This window comes from Myotis yumanensis, unplaced genomic scaffold (assembly GCF_028538775.1).
Source record: "Myotis yumanensis isolate MYYU_CA2020_CCGP unplaced genomic scaffold, mMyoYum1.0.hap1 SCAF_11, whole genome shotgun sequence".
Lineage (NCBI taxonomy): Eukaryota > Metazoa > Chordata > Mammalia > Chiroptera > Vespertilionidae > Myotis > Myotis yumanensis.
Window position 1 is genome coordinate 1199975 of NW_027223762.1, and position 15632 is coordinate 1215606.

A 15632-nucleotide genomic window follows, 5' to 3' on the forward strand; every position below is an offset into this window, starting at 1 on the left:
CGGGCCGCTGAGGGCTGAGCTCTGGGACCTGCACGGGATGGGGAAGGCCTTCGGGAGGGTGCGGTCACCTTCCCCCCAGGCCTGACCTCTCCCTGCTCTCCGTCAAGCACCCGCCTCGACGGCCAGGTCTGGGCCTTATCTCTGTGAGCGACCTGCAGCCCAGCAAGGTCGTCTGACCTGTTGCACTGACCCCGAGGAGGCTGAGGCTCACCCCGAGTTCCATCCCTAGTGGGTGGGGGGACCCAATCCCTCCCCCAGTGCCCTGCCCGCCCTGGCGGCTGGTTCCCGGCCTGCCCTGACCCCGGGGTCTCGGGGCGCGGCGTGGAGCGGCGTGGAGTGTGCGTGTGTGAGGCGACATCGCAAGCGTCACACACTTTATCGTTACGGGACGTGCACTTGCCACTGTGTCTACAGGGCCCGTGGAGGCCCTTTGGCCTCGCTTCTATATTTCTTTTTTAAATATATTTCTGTTGATTTCAGAGAGGAAGGGAGAAAGAAACACCAATGATGAGAGAGAATCACTGATCGGCTGCCTCCTGCACGCCCCCCACTGGGGATTGAGCCCACAACCCGGGCCTGGGCCCTGACCGGGAATCGAAGGAACTGTGACCTCCTGGTTCCTCGGTCGATGCTCAGGCCCTGAGCCAGGCGGCGGGAGGAGCTGTGTGTGTCCTGGCGCCTGGCGTTGGGACTTGGCGGTTGATAGCGTCAGTCCAAGGCCATCTGGCCGCAGGTCGGCGGGGAGCTCCGAAGGGGGTGGCTCCGGTTCTGAGACCCGCAGGTCCCTCGGAAACCGTTTCCCGGACAGAACCTGGGCCGCCACGGTCGCCTGGGCTCTGAGGAGATGGACGCCTGTGGCATCCGGGCGAGTTTAACCAGGCAGCCGGGTCCGCGTCCCGCTGGCCGTGCGGACTGTGAGGCTCCAGAGCGTGGGCTCAGTCAGAGCGGTTTTCTGTTTCTTTTGCATAAAAATAGGCCTGTTTGAGGTTAAAGACACACACACGCCTGTGGAACCTGTTACTGTAGAGCAGAGGTCCTCAAACTTTTTAAAACAGGGGGCCAGTTCACTGTCCCTCAGACCGTTGGAGGGCCAGACTATTGTTTAAAAAAAGACTATGAACAAATTCCTATGCACACTGCACATATCTTATTTTGAAGTAAAAAAACAAAACGGGAACAAATACAATATTTGTATTTGCATGTGGCCCGCGGCCGTAGTTTGAGGACCCCTGCTGCAGAGCCTTTTGCTCACGTGACGTCAAAGCCAAAACAACTGCTCTCGGACGTCCTGGCGACAGCGCGTCTGCCGGCGCCGCTCACACGTCATGGTGTCCATGGTCAGAGGAGCGGCAGCCGTGGCCGCCAAGGGGCAGGTTGGAGATACGACCTGAAAACACGGGACTTGTTCTGTTTCTCTGAAATGTGCTGTAGTGAAAACCTGCAGGACGACAGCACATTCTCCACGTCGTCAAAATGTGAGGCCTGCCTGGCCCGGCCGGCGTGGCTCGGGCTGAGCGCCGACCTGTGAACCAGGAGGTCCCGGTTCAATACCTGGCCAGGGCACAGGCCCGGGTTGCCAGCTCGATCCCCAGTGGGGGGCGTGCAGGAGGCAGCCGATCCATGATTCTCTCTCATCATGGATGTTTCTCTCTCTCTCCCACTCCCTTCCTCTCTGGTGTCAATAAGAATATACTTATGAATAAAATAAGAACATGCGTGAGGCCTGGGTCTGGGCCCGAGGCCCCGTCCGCAGCGCCTGACCTGTCCCTCGTGTCCCTGTGCCAGAGGTGCTGCTGGACCCCTGTCGGACCTGGTGCCCGGTGTCCACCTGCCAGGCCGTGTGCCAGCTCCCGGAGATGGGGCTGCAGACATCCCAGCCGGTGCAGTGCAAGGCCTGCGCCACGGAATTCTGCTCCGCCTGCAAGGCCAGCTGGCACCCCGGCCAGGGCTGCCCGGAGACCATGCCCATCACCTTCCTCCCCGGGGACACCAGGTAGGCTCCCGCCGGGAGGCAGGGCTGGGGGGGAGGGGGCTTCCTCCCGGAAGATGCCCAGGAACACTGGTCTCTGCCCCCCCCCACCCCACCATTCCTGTGACCCCTTATCACTCCCCAAGCCTGGCTCACGTCCCTTTGTTCAGCTTCCCAGCAACCAGGGTGGGGCCGGTGACCCAGCCCCCGTGTCGGCTGGGAGATGGCCCGGCTGATTACGGCATCGCCGTGTCGTGTTAGTTCGTCTGCTGCGTGGCTGGTAACTCCTGCATGGCTGGTTCCTCTTGCTGCCTTGGTTGGACTCTCCCCCAGATCCTGGCCTACAGCGGGCACCCCTTTCCAGGGAGGCGCACCACCTGGTTTGCCACAGTCCCCGCCACGCCCTCTTGCCTCCCTGGCCCTGATGCTGGCGGCCAGGTGTCTTTTATGACTCAGCGTCCACTCGGCTGTTTTCAAAACGAGATCTCGCCGCCACCCACGTCCCCAAGCAGCGCCGGCCAGCGTTGCTCACGTGCCTGACGCCTGAGCCTTAAAGGCGTGAGGACGCGTGGACGTGGGGAGGCTGTCAGGCTCCTGGCTGCCTCCCTAGCAGGACTGTGCAGAGGGGACAGTGTCACGTGTGGTTCAGGGGCCGGGAAGGCCGGGAGCCGTTGCAGCAGGTGGATTCCTGCGCAGGCCCCGTGCTCCGGGACTCCCCTGTTTTAACCGTTTCTGTTGGAGAACGTCTCCTGGGGATGCTCTCCGGGCTGCGGGCCCTGGTCGGGGCGTTTCCTTCAGAACGGCTTCGAGTCCCACGAGAAAATCGGTCCCCTGCCCCAAGGTGGCTCCTGCGAGCAGCCACGCGACCAGACCTGGGAGCCGCCTCGCTCGCTGGCTTGGCGCCCGGCACCGTGTCTGCAGCCGTCGGCTTCACGGGCGGCCCCCGCGAGCGTGTGCAGAGCCGGCCCGGCCCAGATCCACCGGCTCCCACGTGCCCTGCAGCCGCCTCTGACACAAGAGCGGATGATGGACGGCGTCCCGTCCTCACACCTGAACATCTGCGTTACTTTTTTATTGAGTATGCTTTTATTGATTTTTAGAGAAAGAGGAAGGGAGAGCGATAGAGATAGAAACGTTGATGAGAGACAAACATCATCGATCGGCTGCCTCCTGCACACCCCACACTGGGGATGGAGGCCAGAACCCGGGCCTGTGCCCTGACCGGCGATCGAACCGTGACCTCCTGGTTCATAGGTCGATGCTCAACCCCTGAGCCACCCCGGCTGGGCTCTATGTTACCTTTTTATCAGCAGCAGAGACGTGGCTGCCACTAACCCGGCACCTCGCGCCCGCCCGCTTGCTGCTGCGGCCGAGCTGGTCACACGGGGCGCCTCAGGGCCTCAGGCTCAGAGTGCAGGGTCCGCAGCGAGTCTGTAGAGGAGCCAGCACTGGCCCCCGGCTCAGCGCCCTCCTGCTGGCCCTGCTGGCCTCACCCGGCTCCCCGAGGAAGGTGTGGAGACAGACCCGGGACCAGCCGAGCAGGCCGAGCGGGCGTGTGGCAGTCCGTTTTTTCTGAAAGTGGTAAAACGCGGAAACGTGACCAGCCCTTCGGGAAGTGCACCCGCTCTGCTTGCATCAGGGCATAATGCGTGACCACGGCCCCGAGCCTCGGACCCCCCCTTCCAGAGCCTCCCCGTCCTCTGGGCTCGGCTCTTCCTGTGTCTAAGGTGGGGTGTGCGCTGCTCCTGCTCTTCCCCCCGCATTGAACTGGCCAAGCCACACTTTCCTGGTGGTTGTTTCCGGAGTTTTTGTTTCTTCGTGTAGTTTTACCTCGTTTACTAACAGGCGACCTCGGTCCCTCCGGGGAAGCCCCCGCCCCCAGCACAGACCCCCGGGCCCCTGACCCCAGTTCTCCCCACAGTTCGGGGTTCAGGCTGGAGGAGGACGACGCGCCCATCAAACGCTGCCCCAAGTGCAAGGTCTACATCGAGCGGGACGAAGGCTGCGCCCAGATGATGTGCAAGAACTGCAAGCACGCCTTCTGCTGGTACTGCCTGGAGTCCCTGGACGTGAGTACCGCCCGCCCGCCCGGGCCGGGGCAGGGCGCGGGGACGCAGGGCGCCCTTTGCCGAGGAGCCCTCGGGAGGCTCTGACACCCCCAGGCTCTCTGGTCCCCTGTGTGTGACACATACGGGGGTTCAGTGTACACGTTACTGAATTCCAGTAGCTTTGAGGAAACGTAACTACACGATGTTCTGCTACATGATATCGGACCTGCCGTTGCTCCGCAGAACTTTCCTTAAAGAGAAAGGGAAGCGAAAGGTGTTTACCGACGGCGTCAGCTGTGCCCGAGCTGTGGGCAAGCGTGGGAATGCACGGTGGACACGTGTGATTTCCGGAGCCATCGCTGCCTGCGGCTCCGTGGCCCGCTACCCCGAGGGCCTCGCCGTCACAGGAGGCCAGTCCCGCGGTGCCTGCTCTGGGCACAGCTGCCCGCTCTGCTTGGGCGCCGGGCAGTGCCCTCCGCGTCCGAGTCGGTTCTAACCGGGTCCCCCCCCCCCACACACCAACATGATGAGACGTCTCTGAACGATCGTCAGGGAGGCGGTCCCTGTGACAGAACCGCTCCTGGGCCCTGGCAGGCCCCGCCCTCAGGCCCCGGGCGGTCATCGGAGTCAGGCCCCAGGCCAGCGCCCTGTCCCCAGGAGGAGGCGGCCGCCCAGTGTGCTCCCCACAGGGGGCTGTTCGGTGAGACGACAGCCAGTGTCCGGCCTCCTCTCCATGGCCCGAAGAAAGGCCGCTCCCTCGCCGACACGCCGGGCCTGGGCCTGTGCTGTCACTCCGTCCTCAGAAGGGCTGTCCGGCCGCACCCTCCTCGCAGGGAGAAGCAGCCCCCAGCCCCTCCTTTGCCCCCATAGGGAGCTGGTTCCCTTCAGGGCTAAGCGGGGAAGGGCGCCTCCCACTCGGGGTGTTTGTGGAGGTTCAGGGGCCAATCACGGGGTCCTGAGCCTGGTCGAACAGACTGGCGTCAGGAAGGGGAATCTGACCATCCGGTGGAGGTCAAGGTCAAGGGAAGGTGATCTGAGGTCGAGGTGGGCGGTGAGAGCAGCAGGAGGGAGGCAGGGGCAGCCTGAGCCCTGAGAGTCGGAGGGCACTGCTGCCCCCTCCTGGGCAGCTGGGGACATTGCAGAGGCTGGTTCCCGTGGTGAGGCCTTGGATGGGCCGAGCTGAGAGCAGCACTTCCCGGGGAGAGGTCTGCACGGTGCAGGGGGTGGCCAGCGGGAAGGGAAGCTTCCCGGCCAGGAGCCCCTGCCTGGGACAGAGGCGGACGCAGAGGTGGGGCTCTGGGGACCAGGCTCAGCGGGGCGGTGTGGCCGTGGGGGGCGGGGCCTTGGGTCAGCTGGCGGCTGGATCAGCACCCAGCATAGAGCTATTCTCCTCCCCACTCGGAGCCGCTCAGCAGGCGTCCGGGGCGGGCGGTGCTCGGGCGGGCGGTCCCCCTGCAGGTCCCGTTGGCCTGGAAGGGGCAGCCGGGACGGGCGCTGACCCCTGACCCCGCTCTCCCCCAGGACGACTTCCTCCTCATCCACTACGACAAGGGGCCCTGCAGGAACAAGCTGGGCCACTCCAGGGCCTCCGTGATCTGGCATCGGACACAGGTAAGGGCAGCACCTGGGCTTCCGGCCCGGGGTGTGTGTGCGTGTGTGCATGTGCATGTGTGTGGGTGCGCGCGCATGTGTGTGGTGTGTGTGTGTGCGTGTGGGGGTGCACGCACCAGTGTGTTCATGTGCATAGTGTGTGCGCGTGGTGTGTGCATGTGTGCTAAAGTGTGTACATACATGTGCGTGCACATGAGTGTGAGGGTGTGTGCACGTGTGTGCGTGCATATGCACAAGTATGTTCATGTGCCTAGTGTGTGCATGTGGTGTGCATGTGTGCTAAAGTTGTGCATATATGTGTGTGCAAGAGTGTGTGTGTATGCACATGCACGTGTGTGTGTGGTTTCCAGCACACCTGCCCGTTGGTTGGAGCCCTGCCCTGTGGAGACACTGGCTATCCGTGTAAACGTGTCAGACACGGACGACACGCTGGGGAGACAGACGGGAACACGGCTCGGGCTCCCGAGGGACCCCGGTCCAACAGCATCCTTCCCACGGCAAACCCCGACTTAAAGGGACCGTGAGCCTCTCATTCCGAGTTTCTTGCGGGGGTTGGGGGCACCCCTGAGGAGCAGACCTTGTGTGTGGCCATTGGGGGCCCCTGCGAGCCGGGCGCCCCTCCCACAGGAAGTGCCCGCTTAGGGGGTGACCCGGGTGTCCTTGGCCAAGTGTCCTCGGCCTCGTCCCGGCATCCGGGGAACCCGCCGTCACGTCTGAGCTACACGCGCTCGGCTGCTTCCTCAGGACGCAGCCGGGACCAGGGCGCGTCGTGCCCACTGGTCTCCCTGCTCCTCTGAGCTGGGACAGGCGCCTGGAACCTGCAGCCCAGCTCGCAGGGGGGGAGGCTCGCTGGAAGCCCGATGCTGGTCGCTCTGTGTTCCCCCCGGGGGTGTGCCCGCCGCTGCCCGAGGCTGCGCTGGGGGCCGGGGGAGTGTCCCGAGGTTTGTAATTACGTGTGTGGCCAGGACCCCCTCCCAATAGGAACCCGTCCTGAGGGGACAGACCCCACCGCTCTCCCGTCCGTCCTGTGCGGTTCAGAACAGCAGGCACGGGAGGCAGGTGGCAGGGTGAGGGGGGGGGGTGCGTCATCGCCGTCGGAGTGGGCCAGGCCACTGCGGGCACTGCCGCTCAGGCCAGCCCCTGCCTCGGCACCCGGAGCCGCCGGGCGGTCCCATCTGGCAGCGGCTGTCACACGGGGTTTGGGGGGACGAGGACAGGCCCCAGCCGCGTTGGCGCCTTCCTGGGGTGCGGATACTCCCGAGATGGCTGTTTCAAGAGGCCGCCGTGACGTCACTGAGCGGGAAATCGGGAAGGACCTGCGAGCCGGCCCAGCGCACCCGACACAGCCCTGGGTCCCACCCCCGTCGGTGCTCGGCCAGTATCGACGCCGCGTTCCAGTGCCCCATTTCCATGAAAGCCCCGTGTCCCCTCACCAGGCCTTCGGCTTTGGCGTGGTTCCCGCGTCTGGAATGTGTTTTATTGGAGATCTTGGGGCAGAGGGTTGAGAGGGTCCCCGTTGCACCCCACCCGGGTCACCCCCTAAGCGGGCACTTCCTGTGGGAGGGGCGCCCGGCTCGCAGGGGCCCCCAATGGCCACACACAAGGTCTGCTCCTCAGGGGTGCCCCCAACCCCCGCAAGAAACTCGGAATGAGAGGCTCACGGTCCCTTTAAGTCAGGGTTTGCCGTGGGAAGGATGCTGTTGGACCGGGGTCCCTCGGGAGCCCGAGCCGTGTTCCCGTCTGTCTCCCCAGCGTGTCGTCCGTGTCTGACACGTTTACAGCGCTCACTGCGTGGTTGCTTCTGTTGGGGGGCGTCTGCTTCCCGTCTCGCTCTGTTCTGATGGCTGCCTCCTCCTGTCACACGTGGCACGAGAGTGGGTGCCCAGCTCGGTCAGCGGCCTGCCCGGAGCGGACAGGGTAGCCTGAGATGGCGGTGAGCTGGCCGCGCACGTGGCCTTCAGTCCTGATTTCGGAACGTGTGTGAGTCCCTGGCCCGTCAGGACCAACCCTGCGTTCGGAGCAGTTGCGGTTGCTCGGAGCGCCCTCTGGGGACAGAACAGCGTCCCGCGTGTTTCCACGTTTTCCGGAACATGGGTGTGCGCGCGATTGCGACAAACCGGAATCGGAATTCACAGAGCACGTTCCCCCGTGGGCATTCGGACCAGTGGGCAGAAAACACCGATTCGCAGCATTCGCCCAGCATCTAATGTACAGATGCAGGGGATGCGTGTGCCTGTGTGTGATGGTGCTGGGCAGGGATCTCAGGTACACTTTGCACACACCTGGGTGCTTGACACACTGCAGTATTCCAGGGCTTCTCCCGGTCCGTAGAGAGCTCTTACCTCCCTTGTGTATTTTATCCGTGAGAAAGCTCAGGCCCAGAGAGAAGTCAACAGTCAGAATTAGACCCATGTGCTGTGCGCTTGTGTAATTATCCCTCAGACCACGAGGGGGGCTGTCACCCCATCTTCAGGTCTCTATCCTGGCCTCTCTGCTGCCTGGGAGGGAGGCGGCCGGTGGAGGGGAGGATGGAAGAGCAGATTCCTGCTCCGCCCACCAGCCTCGCGGCCCGATGGCCACATGGGCGGCTGACAGTCAGCATTCACTGGTACCCGGGTTTCCAATGCCAGGATTAACGCAGGGCTGGCCACGCCCAGGCACCACGCCCTGCCTTCCCGCTCTCCCATCTGGAACGCCCTATCCCAGCTGCCCTCGGTTCCCTCCCACCTCCTCTCTGTAGGCGCAGGCATCTCCCTGGGAAACCTCCTTCTCCCCGCTCCCTTTACACCGAGCCTGGCGGCAGCTTTGTTAATTGCATTGTTGCCGTTGATTGAATTGTGGGCTCTTCCCACCAGACGTCTGGCTGCTTCTTGAGGGCCAACATCTTACGTGCCTCCGTCTTGGCAACACCTAGTCCAGTGTCTTGTCTGGGGCAAGCTTGTGCGTCAACTGGCTGCATCAGTGGATGGATGTTTGGGTGCTTAGATGGAAAGAGGCGGAGAAGAGAAGTGAAAATAAGAAAAAGAAAAGGAGAAATGGGAGGGAGAGTGAGGGGAAGAAATTGGGAAGGGAATATGGATGGATGGGTGGGTGGATGGATGGATGGATGGATGGAGGATGGGTGGAAGGATAGAGAGAGGAGTGGATGGAGATAAAAATGAATGAATGGGTGGATGTTGCATGGATAATGGATGGGTAGATGATGGATAGATAGGTGGATGGGTGGAAGGATGGATGGATGGATGGATGGATAGATGTGTAGATGGATGGGTGGTTGGGTGGAAGAATGGGTGGATGACTATATGGATGGATGACAGGTGGATGGATGTTGCACGGATAATGGATGGATGGGGGTGAGGTGTGGTGGGTGCTGGCTGGATGGGTGGCTGTGTGTCTCTACTTCAGTGTGGCACCTACAGACCACCCACCTGACCCTCTGCTCTTGTGTCTCCTTCTTGCAGGTCGTGGGCATTTTTGCTGGATTTGGGCTCCTGCTCTTGGTGGCCTCGCCCTTCCTGCTCCTGGCCACCCCCTTTGTGCTTTGCTGCAAGTGCAAGTGCAGCAAAGGCGACGACGACCCGTTACCCACCTAGAGGAAGGCAGGACCCGGGAGCGAGACCCCTGCCTCCGGGAGCCGGACTCTCCCCCCCCCCCCCCCCCCGCCCCTCTCACTAAACATCCTTCTTGCCTTATGTGCCCATTGAGCTTCAATGTCCCGTGGGTGCCGGGATTGGGGGCCGATGTCAGAGCGTCTGCTGAGGCCCCAGTGGAGTCACCGAGGCCTGGGGTGGGGGCATGGGGGGCAGGGCCGGCGTGCGGGGCGCATCACACAGACTCGGACTTCACAGGGGAGCTGCTGCAGGGGAAGCACTGGCCAGCTTCCTCCTGTGGTGAGGGACGCCCACTGGTTGCCTAGGAGACCTTCTCTTGCAAATGTCGTCTCCTCCTTGGCCTCAAGGTGGCGCCACGCGGCCGAGACAAGTCTGGCATGTGACTCCCTTCGCACGGAATGCCGTGTCCTGCTGTCGTCATGATGGGTTTAGCGAGGCCCCTCCTTCCCGCGGAGCAGCGAGCAGTCGGCCAGGTGCCTCCACGCCGCCCGACGCCTTTCGGACTCGTGCATCGTCAGAAGTTGTTGCGAAGCGACATGCCCGGCCCACCGCCTCCCAGGAGACGTGGACAGCCTCCCGCGCCCCCCATGTCCTTCCTGAAACCCATGGGGGCGGACGCTGGACGCGGGAGCTGTGCGCCATGGTGGACGTGGTCCCTGCACCGTGGCGTTTCCTGGAAGGACAGGCCTGGCCCTGGCCGGTGTGGCTCAGTGGATAGCGTGTCGGCCCTTGGACTGCAGGTTCGATTCCGGTCGAGGGCAGGTACCTCGGTTGCAGGCTTGATCCGTGCAGGAGGCAGCCAGTCGATGTGTCTCTCATGTCGGCGTGCCCCTCGCTGCCTCTCCCACCTCCTCGCTCTAAGAATCATGGAGAGGTGTCCCCGGCGAGGAAAGGAAAGAAGCAGGTGTGTGTCCACGAGCAGCTGACCGGAGCTGCGGCTCTTGTCCTCTCTGCTGAGCCGGTTCGCTCCGGCCCCTCCTCCCCAGGCAGCACGGGTCTCGCACGTCTTGTCTTCAGAAGCGACGGCGCGTTTGCTCCGCGTGGTTTGGTGGGAAGTCCCCGCGGCCGGGCCACTCGCCTCTGCCTTCCGGGCCGACAGTCGGGAGAGACCGGGGACGTGTGTGTCCCCTGCCTTCCGGGCCGACAGTCGGGAGAGACCGGGCCTTGGTCCTCCACGGCGGTCCCGGGGCTGGGGCGCTTCCCGGGTTTCGGGTTCTCGGGGACCTGGTTTCCTGCAGACGCCCTGGTCCCCCGGAGCTCCCGGCCCGGACGCGGCCCCTCCCTCTCCCTGGCCGCCGCGCTTGGGGCTCTCACCCTCTGTCCTTCTCGGGCTGTGTGACTGTCGCCATGGCAGGAGGACCAGTGAGACACGTGACCCCATCGATGGACGTCGGAAAGTGGGGAGCATTGATGTTCACTGGGCTTTTAAAGCCACATGTGCTTTTATTATTGTTTTTCATTTTTTAAAAATATATTTGTATTTGTTTCAGAGAGGAAGGGAGAGGGAGAGAGAAACATCCATGATGAGAGGGAATCATGGACCGGCTGCCTCCTGAAGGCCCCCCACTGGGGACGGAACCCGCAACCCGGGCCTGTGCCCTGACCAGGAGTCGGAACCGTGACCTCCTGGTTCCTAGGTCGATGCTCACCCCCTGAGCCAGGCCGGCCGGGCGAGCTGGTGCTTTTAAAGGGTCACGGATTGCGGTGACCTTGGGCTTCCGGCCGCTGGGAAGGCAGAGGCTGACGCGTTACCTGTGGGAGGGTCAGCCGATGCACCTCCCCCGGGGCCTGAGCGGAGACAGGCCTGGCTGCGACCCCGGCGTGTGCTGCGGGGGCCCGTGTGTCACGGGTGTTCGCGTCGTCCCGTGGACGTGTGTGTGCAGCTCAGGCCCCGGTTGCTGCCGTGGATGCGTCTCCTGTGCGTCTCCGCGCTCCGTGGGCGAGAGCAGTCACACACCGTCCCCTCTGCTGCTTTCCTTTCGGAGACAGCGGCCACTTAGGGAGCCAGGCCTTGTCGACATCGCCCCTGGTCATTGCAGTTTAAACCTCAGTCGCTAACAGAGGACGTGCCTGAGGCCGCCTTCTGGGCTGCGGCCTGGCAGTGAGGGGGTGCCAGGGTCGGAGGTCGATGCCATCCGAGGGCACCGAGCCGGGGCCTGGGCTCGAGGCCTCATCGCGGGGTTTGTGACGCCTTTCTCCAGCCAGGGCCCTTTAAGACATGCCCATGTGTCCAGTGGTCCAGGGGCCATCCTGCCTGTGCTGGCCGGGCCCGCTGCACACTGTGGGCTTCGTACGGTGACCCTGTCCTCCAGGAGGCATTCCCCGGCGAGCGCGCCGGTCGCTTTCTTCCCGTGGGTCCGTCCGTCCATCTGTCCAGGGGGACCCACGGCAGCCCCACCCGTCCCCAGCCTGGGCCGCCCAGTGCCTTCGCCACTGAGGGTTTCACAAGCACAGGCTGGACCCCTGGGGACCAGAGGCTCTGGGGCGGCCGGAGCCAGAGGACACCCGCTGCTCGGAACTCCCGCATGAGCACGCCTCACTCCGCTGCGGTGATGGCAAAACCGACCCCGCCTGCCCCCCAGGGACACCAGCCGGCCCGGCCGCGGTCCTTCCGGACCTGCACCTCCCTCTGCCCACACGTTCAGTCCCAGCACCGCACTGTCCACGGGGGCGCCGGCTGCCAGGCTGGAGGGGACATGTAGACGGGGCATGGAGGCAGCCGGTTCTAACCTTCCGTCAATCCCCGTGAAATGTGGGGCGTCCTGCTCCCAGTGGGGGGGACCGCCCTGTCCAGCACAGTTGTCTCACGGGACAATGCCATCGCCTTTCCCGGGCGGGCCTCACCCTGACCCGGGGAGCACACGCCTGCCCAGCCATGTAGAGGCCTTTCCATGGGGGAGGGGAGGGTGGGGCGGGGGGGAGGGGCAGAAGAGCCTCCCAGACCTGCCCGGGGGCGATGGAGGGCCCAGCTGACCCCCGGACCTGATGCCCTTTGGAAGCCGGCGTGCTGGGGGGCGGCCTGGCCCTCGGTGCTCTGTCCAGCATGTCCCGCAGCTCAGCCCTCGAGCCCTCCCGGCCGGGGCCACGGGCCTGGCATCTGCAGAGGAGGCGCCTCGTTCCCCTGGGTCCGAGGAGCAGAGGCCGAGTCGGGTCTGAGCGCAGGCAGAACCTTCGGCACAGACGCCTGTCCGGGTAGTTCGCCCTCAGCCCCCGGGGTGGCTGCCGGAACCCGCACTCCCCACTTCTCCGTAACGGGGAGCACGTTCTCTCTACCACACGCTGCTCCGCAAACCGGGTCAGAACCCGGACCCCGACTTCTGTTTAGATTCCAAGGCCCCTGGGGGAGGTGGTCCGATCGGCAGGACACACTCCCAGGCGAGTTGGTCTTCGTTCACCTGCATCACCAACGTTCAGGGTTAGCTCACACACGAGCGGGGACGTCGCCCCTCGACAGTCCTGGAAACATCCGGGTCGGCAGGAACCGGGGGAGCTCTGTATTTCTCAGACGCTCGTGTATCAGCACCTCCCCCTGTGCTCACACACGGCAGAGCGATCGTCCCGGGGAGACATGCTGCCTGTGGAGGTTTCATGAAGGTCTCGTTAAAAAATGCCAAAGCTGGTTTATCCCTCATCCCGCCCCCGAGCCCTGATGGAAAGAAAATGAGATTTAGGCCAGTTTTGCCAAAAATGCCCAATGGAGCCGGGGCTGGCGTGCCTGAGAATTGCAGGTGCATTGAGGCCCGTCCCCCTCGGTCTGTGCCACCCCGTCTTCCACGGCCCAGGAGCCTCCAGGAGGGAGGGGCCTGCCACCCGCCCGACTGTCCCTCCGTCTTTGCTGGCGTCCCATAGGGCGTCTGTCCTGTGCAGAGCACGCGGCGCAGCCTGCGCTTGTGCACGTGGCGTATCGGACACATGTGTGGGGCATGCGGTGGCGACGCGGAACCACGCCGTGCTTGTCCCCGAAACGTGTGCCACCAGCACTGTGATGTATAGCGGAGCCTCGGTCCTTCTGTGTGTGTGCACTTCGGGGTCCGACGGACGCAGTGTGGTTTGTGATCTCAATTCATATTTGCAATCTATGGCGTCTTACGTGGTGTGTCCCCTTCGGAGGGATTTCTTTTTAAAGATATTTTGGCTGGAATACAGGTTCCTTTTGTAAATCCTGTCTGCTGCGTCTTTTGTTCTTTGTGGATGGCTGGCCTGGAGGCAGAAGTGGTGAGGGGGGGGGTCCTAGTGAGAACCTCTGGGGGGCAGGGCCTCAGACCTGGTGGGCGGGGCTTAGACCTGGGGGGACTGGGTGGGGCGGGGCTTTACACCTGGCAGGGCAGGGCCTCAGACCTGGTGGGCGGGGCCTTAGACCTGGTGGGCGGGGCCTTAGACCTGGTGGGTGGGGCCTCAGACCTGGTGGGCGGGGCCTTAGGCCTGGTGGGCGGGGCCTTAGGCCTGGTGGGCGGGGCCTTAGGCCTGGGGGACACAGATGCTTGGACTTGCTCAAGTTCCGAGCTCACAGGGACTGACTTCTAAAACCCATGCGCATTCTCTGCTGGGAAGACACAGCTGGGTGGGCCCGATGCTTCCTGTTGGCCTGGAGAAAGGCGGTCACTCCAGGGTCGTGGTCGGCCTTGGTCTTCCTTAGCATCCTCCGAAGTTCTCGGGGAACACGCACCCCATTCGCTAGGACGGAAGAGGGGCTGGGACAGGTTACACTGTAAACCCTCTTAGAACTGGGAGGTGGGCTGCGGGATGGGGCTGAGGGATGGGGATGCAGGATGGGCTGAGGGATGGGGATGAGGGATGGGGATGCGGGATGGGGATGCAGGATGGGCTGAGGGATGGGGATGAGGGATGAGGATGAGGGATGGGGCTGAGGGATGGGCTGAGGGATGGGGATGGGGGATGGGGATGAGGGATGGGCTGAGGGATGGGGATGAGGGATGGGGATGCAGGATGGGCTGCGGGATGGGGCTGAGGGATGGGGATGAGGGATGGGCTGAGGGATGGGCTGAGGGATGGGGATGAGGGATGGGCTGAGGGATGGGCTGAGGGATGGGGCTGAGGGATGGGGATGAGGGATGGGGATGCGGGATGGGGATGGGGGATGGGGATGGGGGATGGGCATGAGGGATGGGGATGAGGGATGGGGATGAGGGATGGGCTGAGGGATGGGCTGAGGGATGGGGATGAGGGATGGGCTGAGGGATGGGGATGAGGGATGGGGCTGAGGGATGGGGCTGAGGGATGGGCTGAGGGATGGGGATGAGGGATGGGCTGAGGGATGGGGCTGAGGGATGGGGCTGAGGGATGGGGCTGAGGGATGGGCTGAGGGATGGGGATGAGGGATGGGGATGCGGGATGGGGATGGGGGATGGGGCTGAGGGATGGGGCTGAGGGATGGGCTGAGGGATGGGGATGAGGAATGGGGATGAGGGATGGGGCTGCGGGATGGGGATGAGGGATGGGCTGCGGGAGGCACATTTGGATCACTGGGGGGGTCATTGCTGGTGCTCGGAATCCGGACATGAATCCTGAGTCCGTGGTGGGAGTCCTAGTGAGAACCTCTGGGTTTCTGTCCCCGTCGGACCCAAGGCCCCGCGAGAAGACCCCCGTGAGCCCCAGAGGCACCCACCCACCGCCTGGCTCTGAAGCGTTTCCGGGACAGGAGAGCCAGGCGCCTGGCGGCATCTATTTCTGTCCCGAGCAGCTAATGGGGGGCGGCGGGGTGGGAGCACAGAGGACGTAAAAGAGAAATGTGATGTTTTTACTAACGACAAGGGAGCCGTCAGCGTGTTCATGAGCCGGCGGAGGGCCCTGGACCGGGTGTTGTTACAAACCCCGAGGAGGAGCTGCAGGCGAGGAAGACGACAAAAGAGAGGGAGGTACAACAAAGCAAACTTCCGTTTTTGCCAAATGTAAGCCAGGGCACCTGCCCACCCCCTGCACAGCCTGGAGGTGAGGTGGGGAGGACGGGGCTGACTCTAGGGGGGGGAGGGCGGCTCCAGGGGGGGGGGGAGGGGAAATGCCTGGGCCCCTGGGACGGCAAAGCGGCCGTTTCTAGACGAACACAATTTCATAGCAAGTCGCCTCCTTCTGGTCGCTCCTGGAACTACGACGGTTTGTCCCGGGATGAGGTCACATTGAGGGTCAGGGCCCCCCAGCCCCTCTCTGACAGCTCACCGTCGCCCTGCGCCCACGGCCCGCCCCTCTGGGCCTGAGCCCGCTGCTCTCCCTCCGGCACCTTCCTGACTCAGCGCCACCTCCGAGGGGACCTCCCAGGGCCCAGGTCTCGCTGGAGAGAGAAGCGCATTATGGCTCCCAGGGCGTCTTGGAAGCAACTAGGGCAGCAGCCGAGCCGCCGAGCCCTCCCTCCGGGGAGGGTGTGGGAGACCCGCCTGT

At 63.8% G+C, this 15632-nt stretch overlaps 1 protein-coding gene across 4 annotated transcripts in view; it reads left to right on the top strand.

The window, feature by feature from the left end:
* RNF144A (ring finger protein 144A) overlaps positions 1 to 12129 on the top strand; it is a 43284-nt gene extending 31155 nt beyond the window's left edge. For all 4 annotated transcript variants that reach the window (XM_070428640.1, XM_070428639.1, XM_070428641.1 and 1 more), the window contains exons 5-8: positions 1786 to 1993; positions 3891 to 4038; positions 5539 to 5628; positions 9090 to 12129. In XM_070428640.1, coding sequence (XP_070284741.1) covers positions 1786 to 1993; positions 3891 to 4038; positions 5539 to 5628; positions 9090 to 9221 — 578 coding nt within the window. In that variant the 3' untranslated portion in view covers positions 9222 to 12129. The remainder of the gene's footprint in view (positions 1 to 1785; positions 1994 to 3890; positions 4039 to 5538; positions 5629 to 9089) is intronic.
* Positions 12130 to 15632: the final 3503 nt, after the last annotated feature.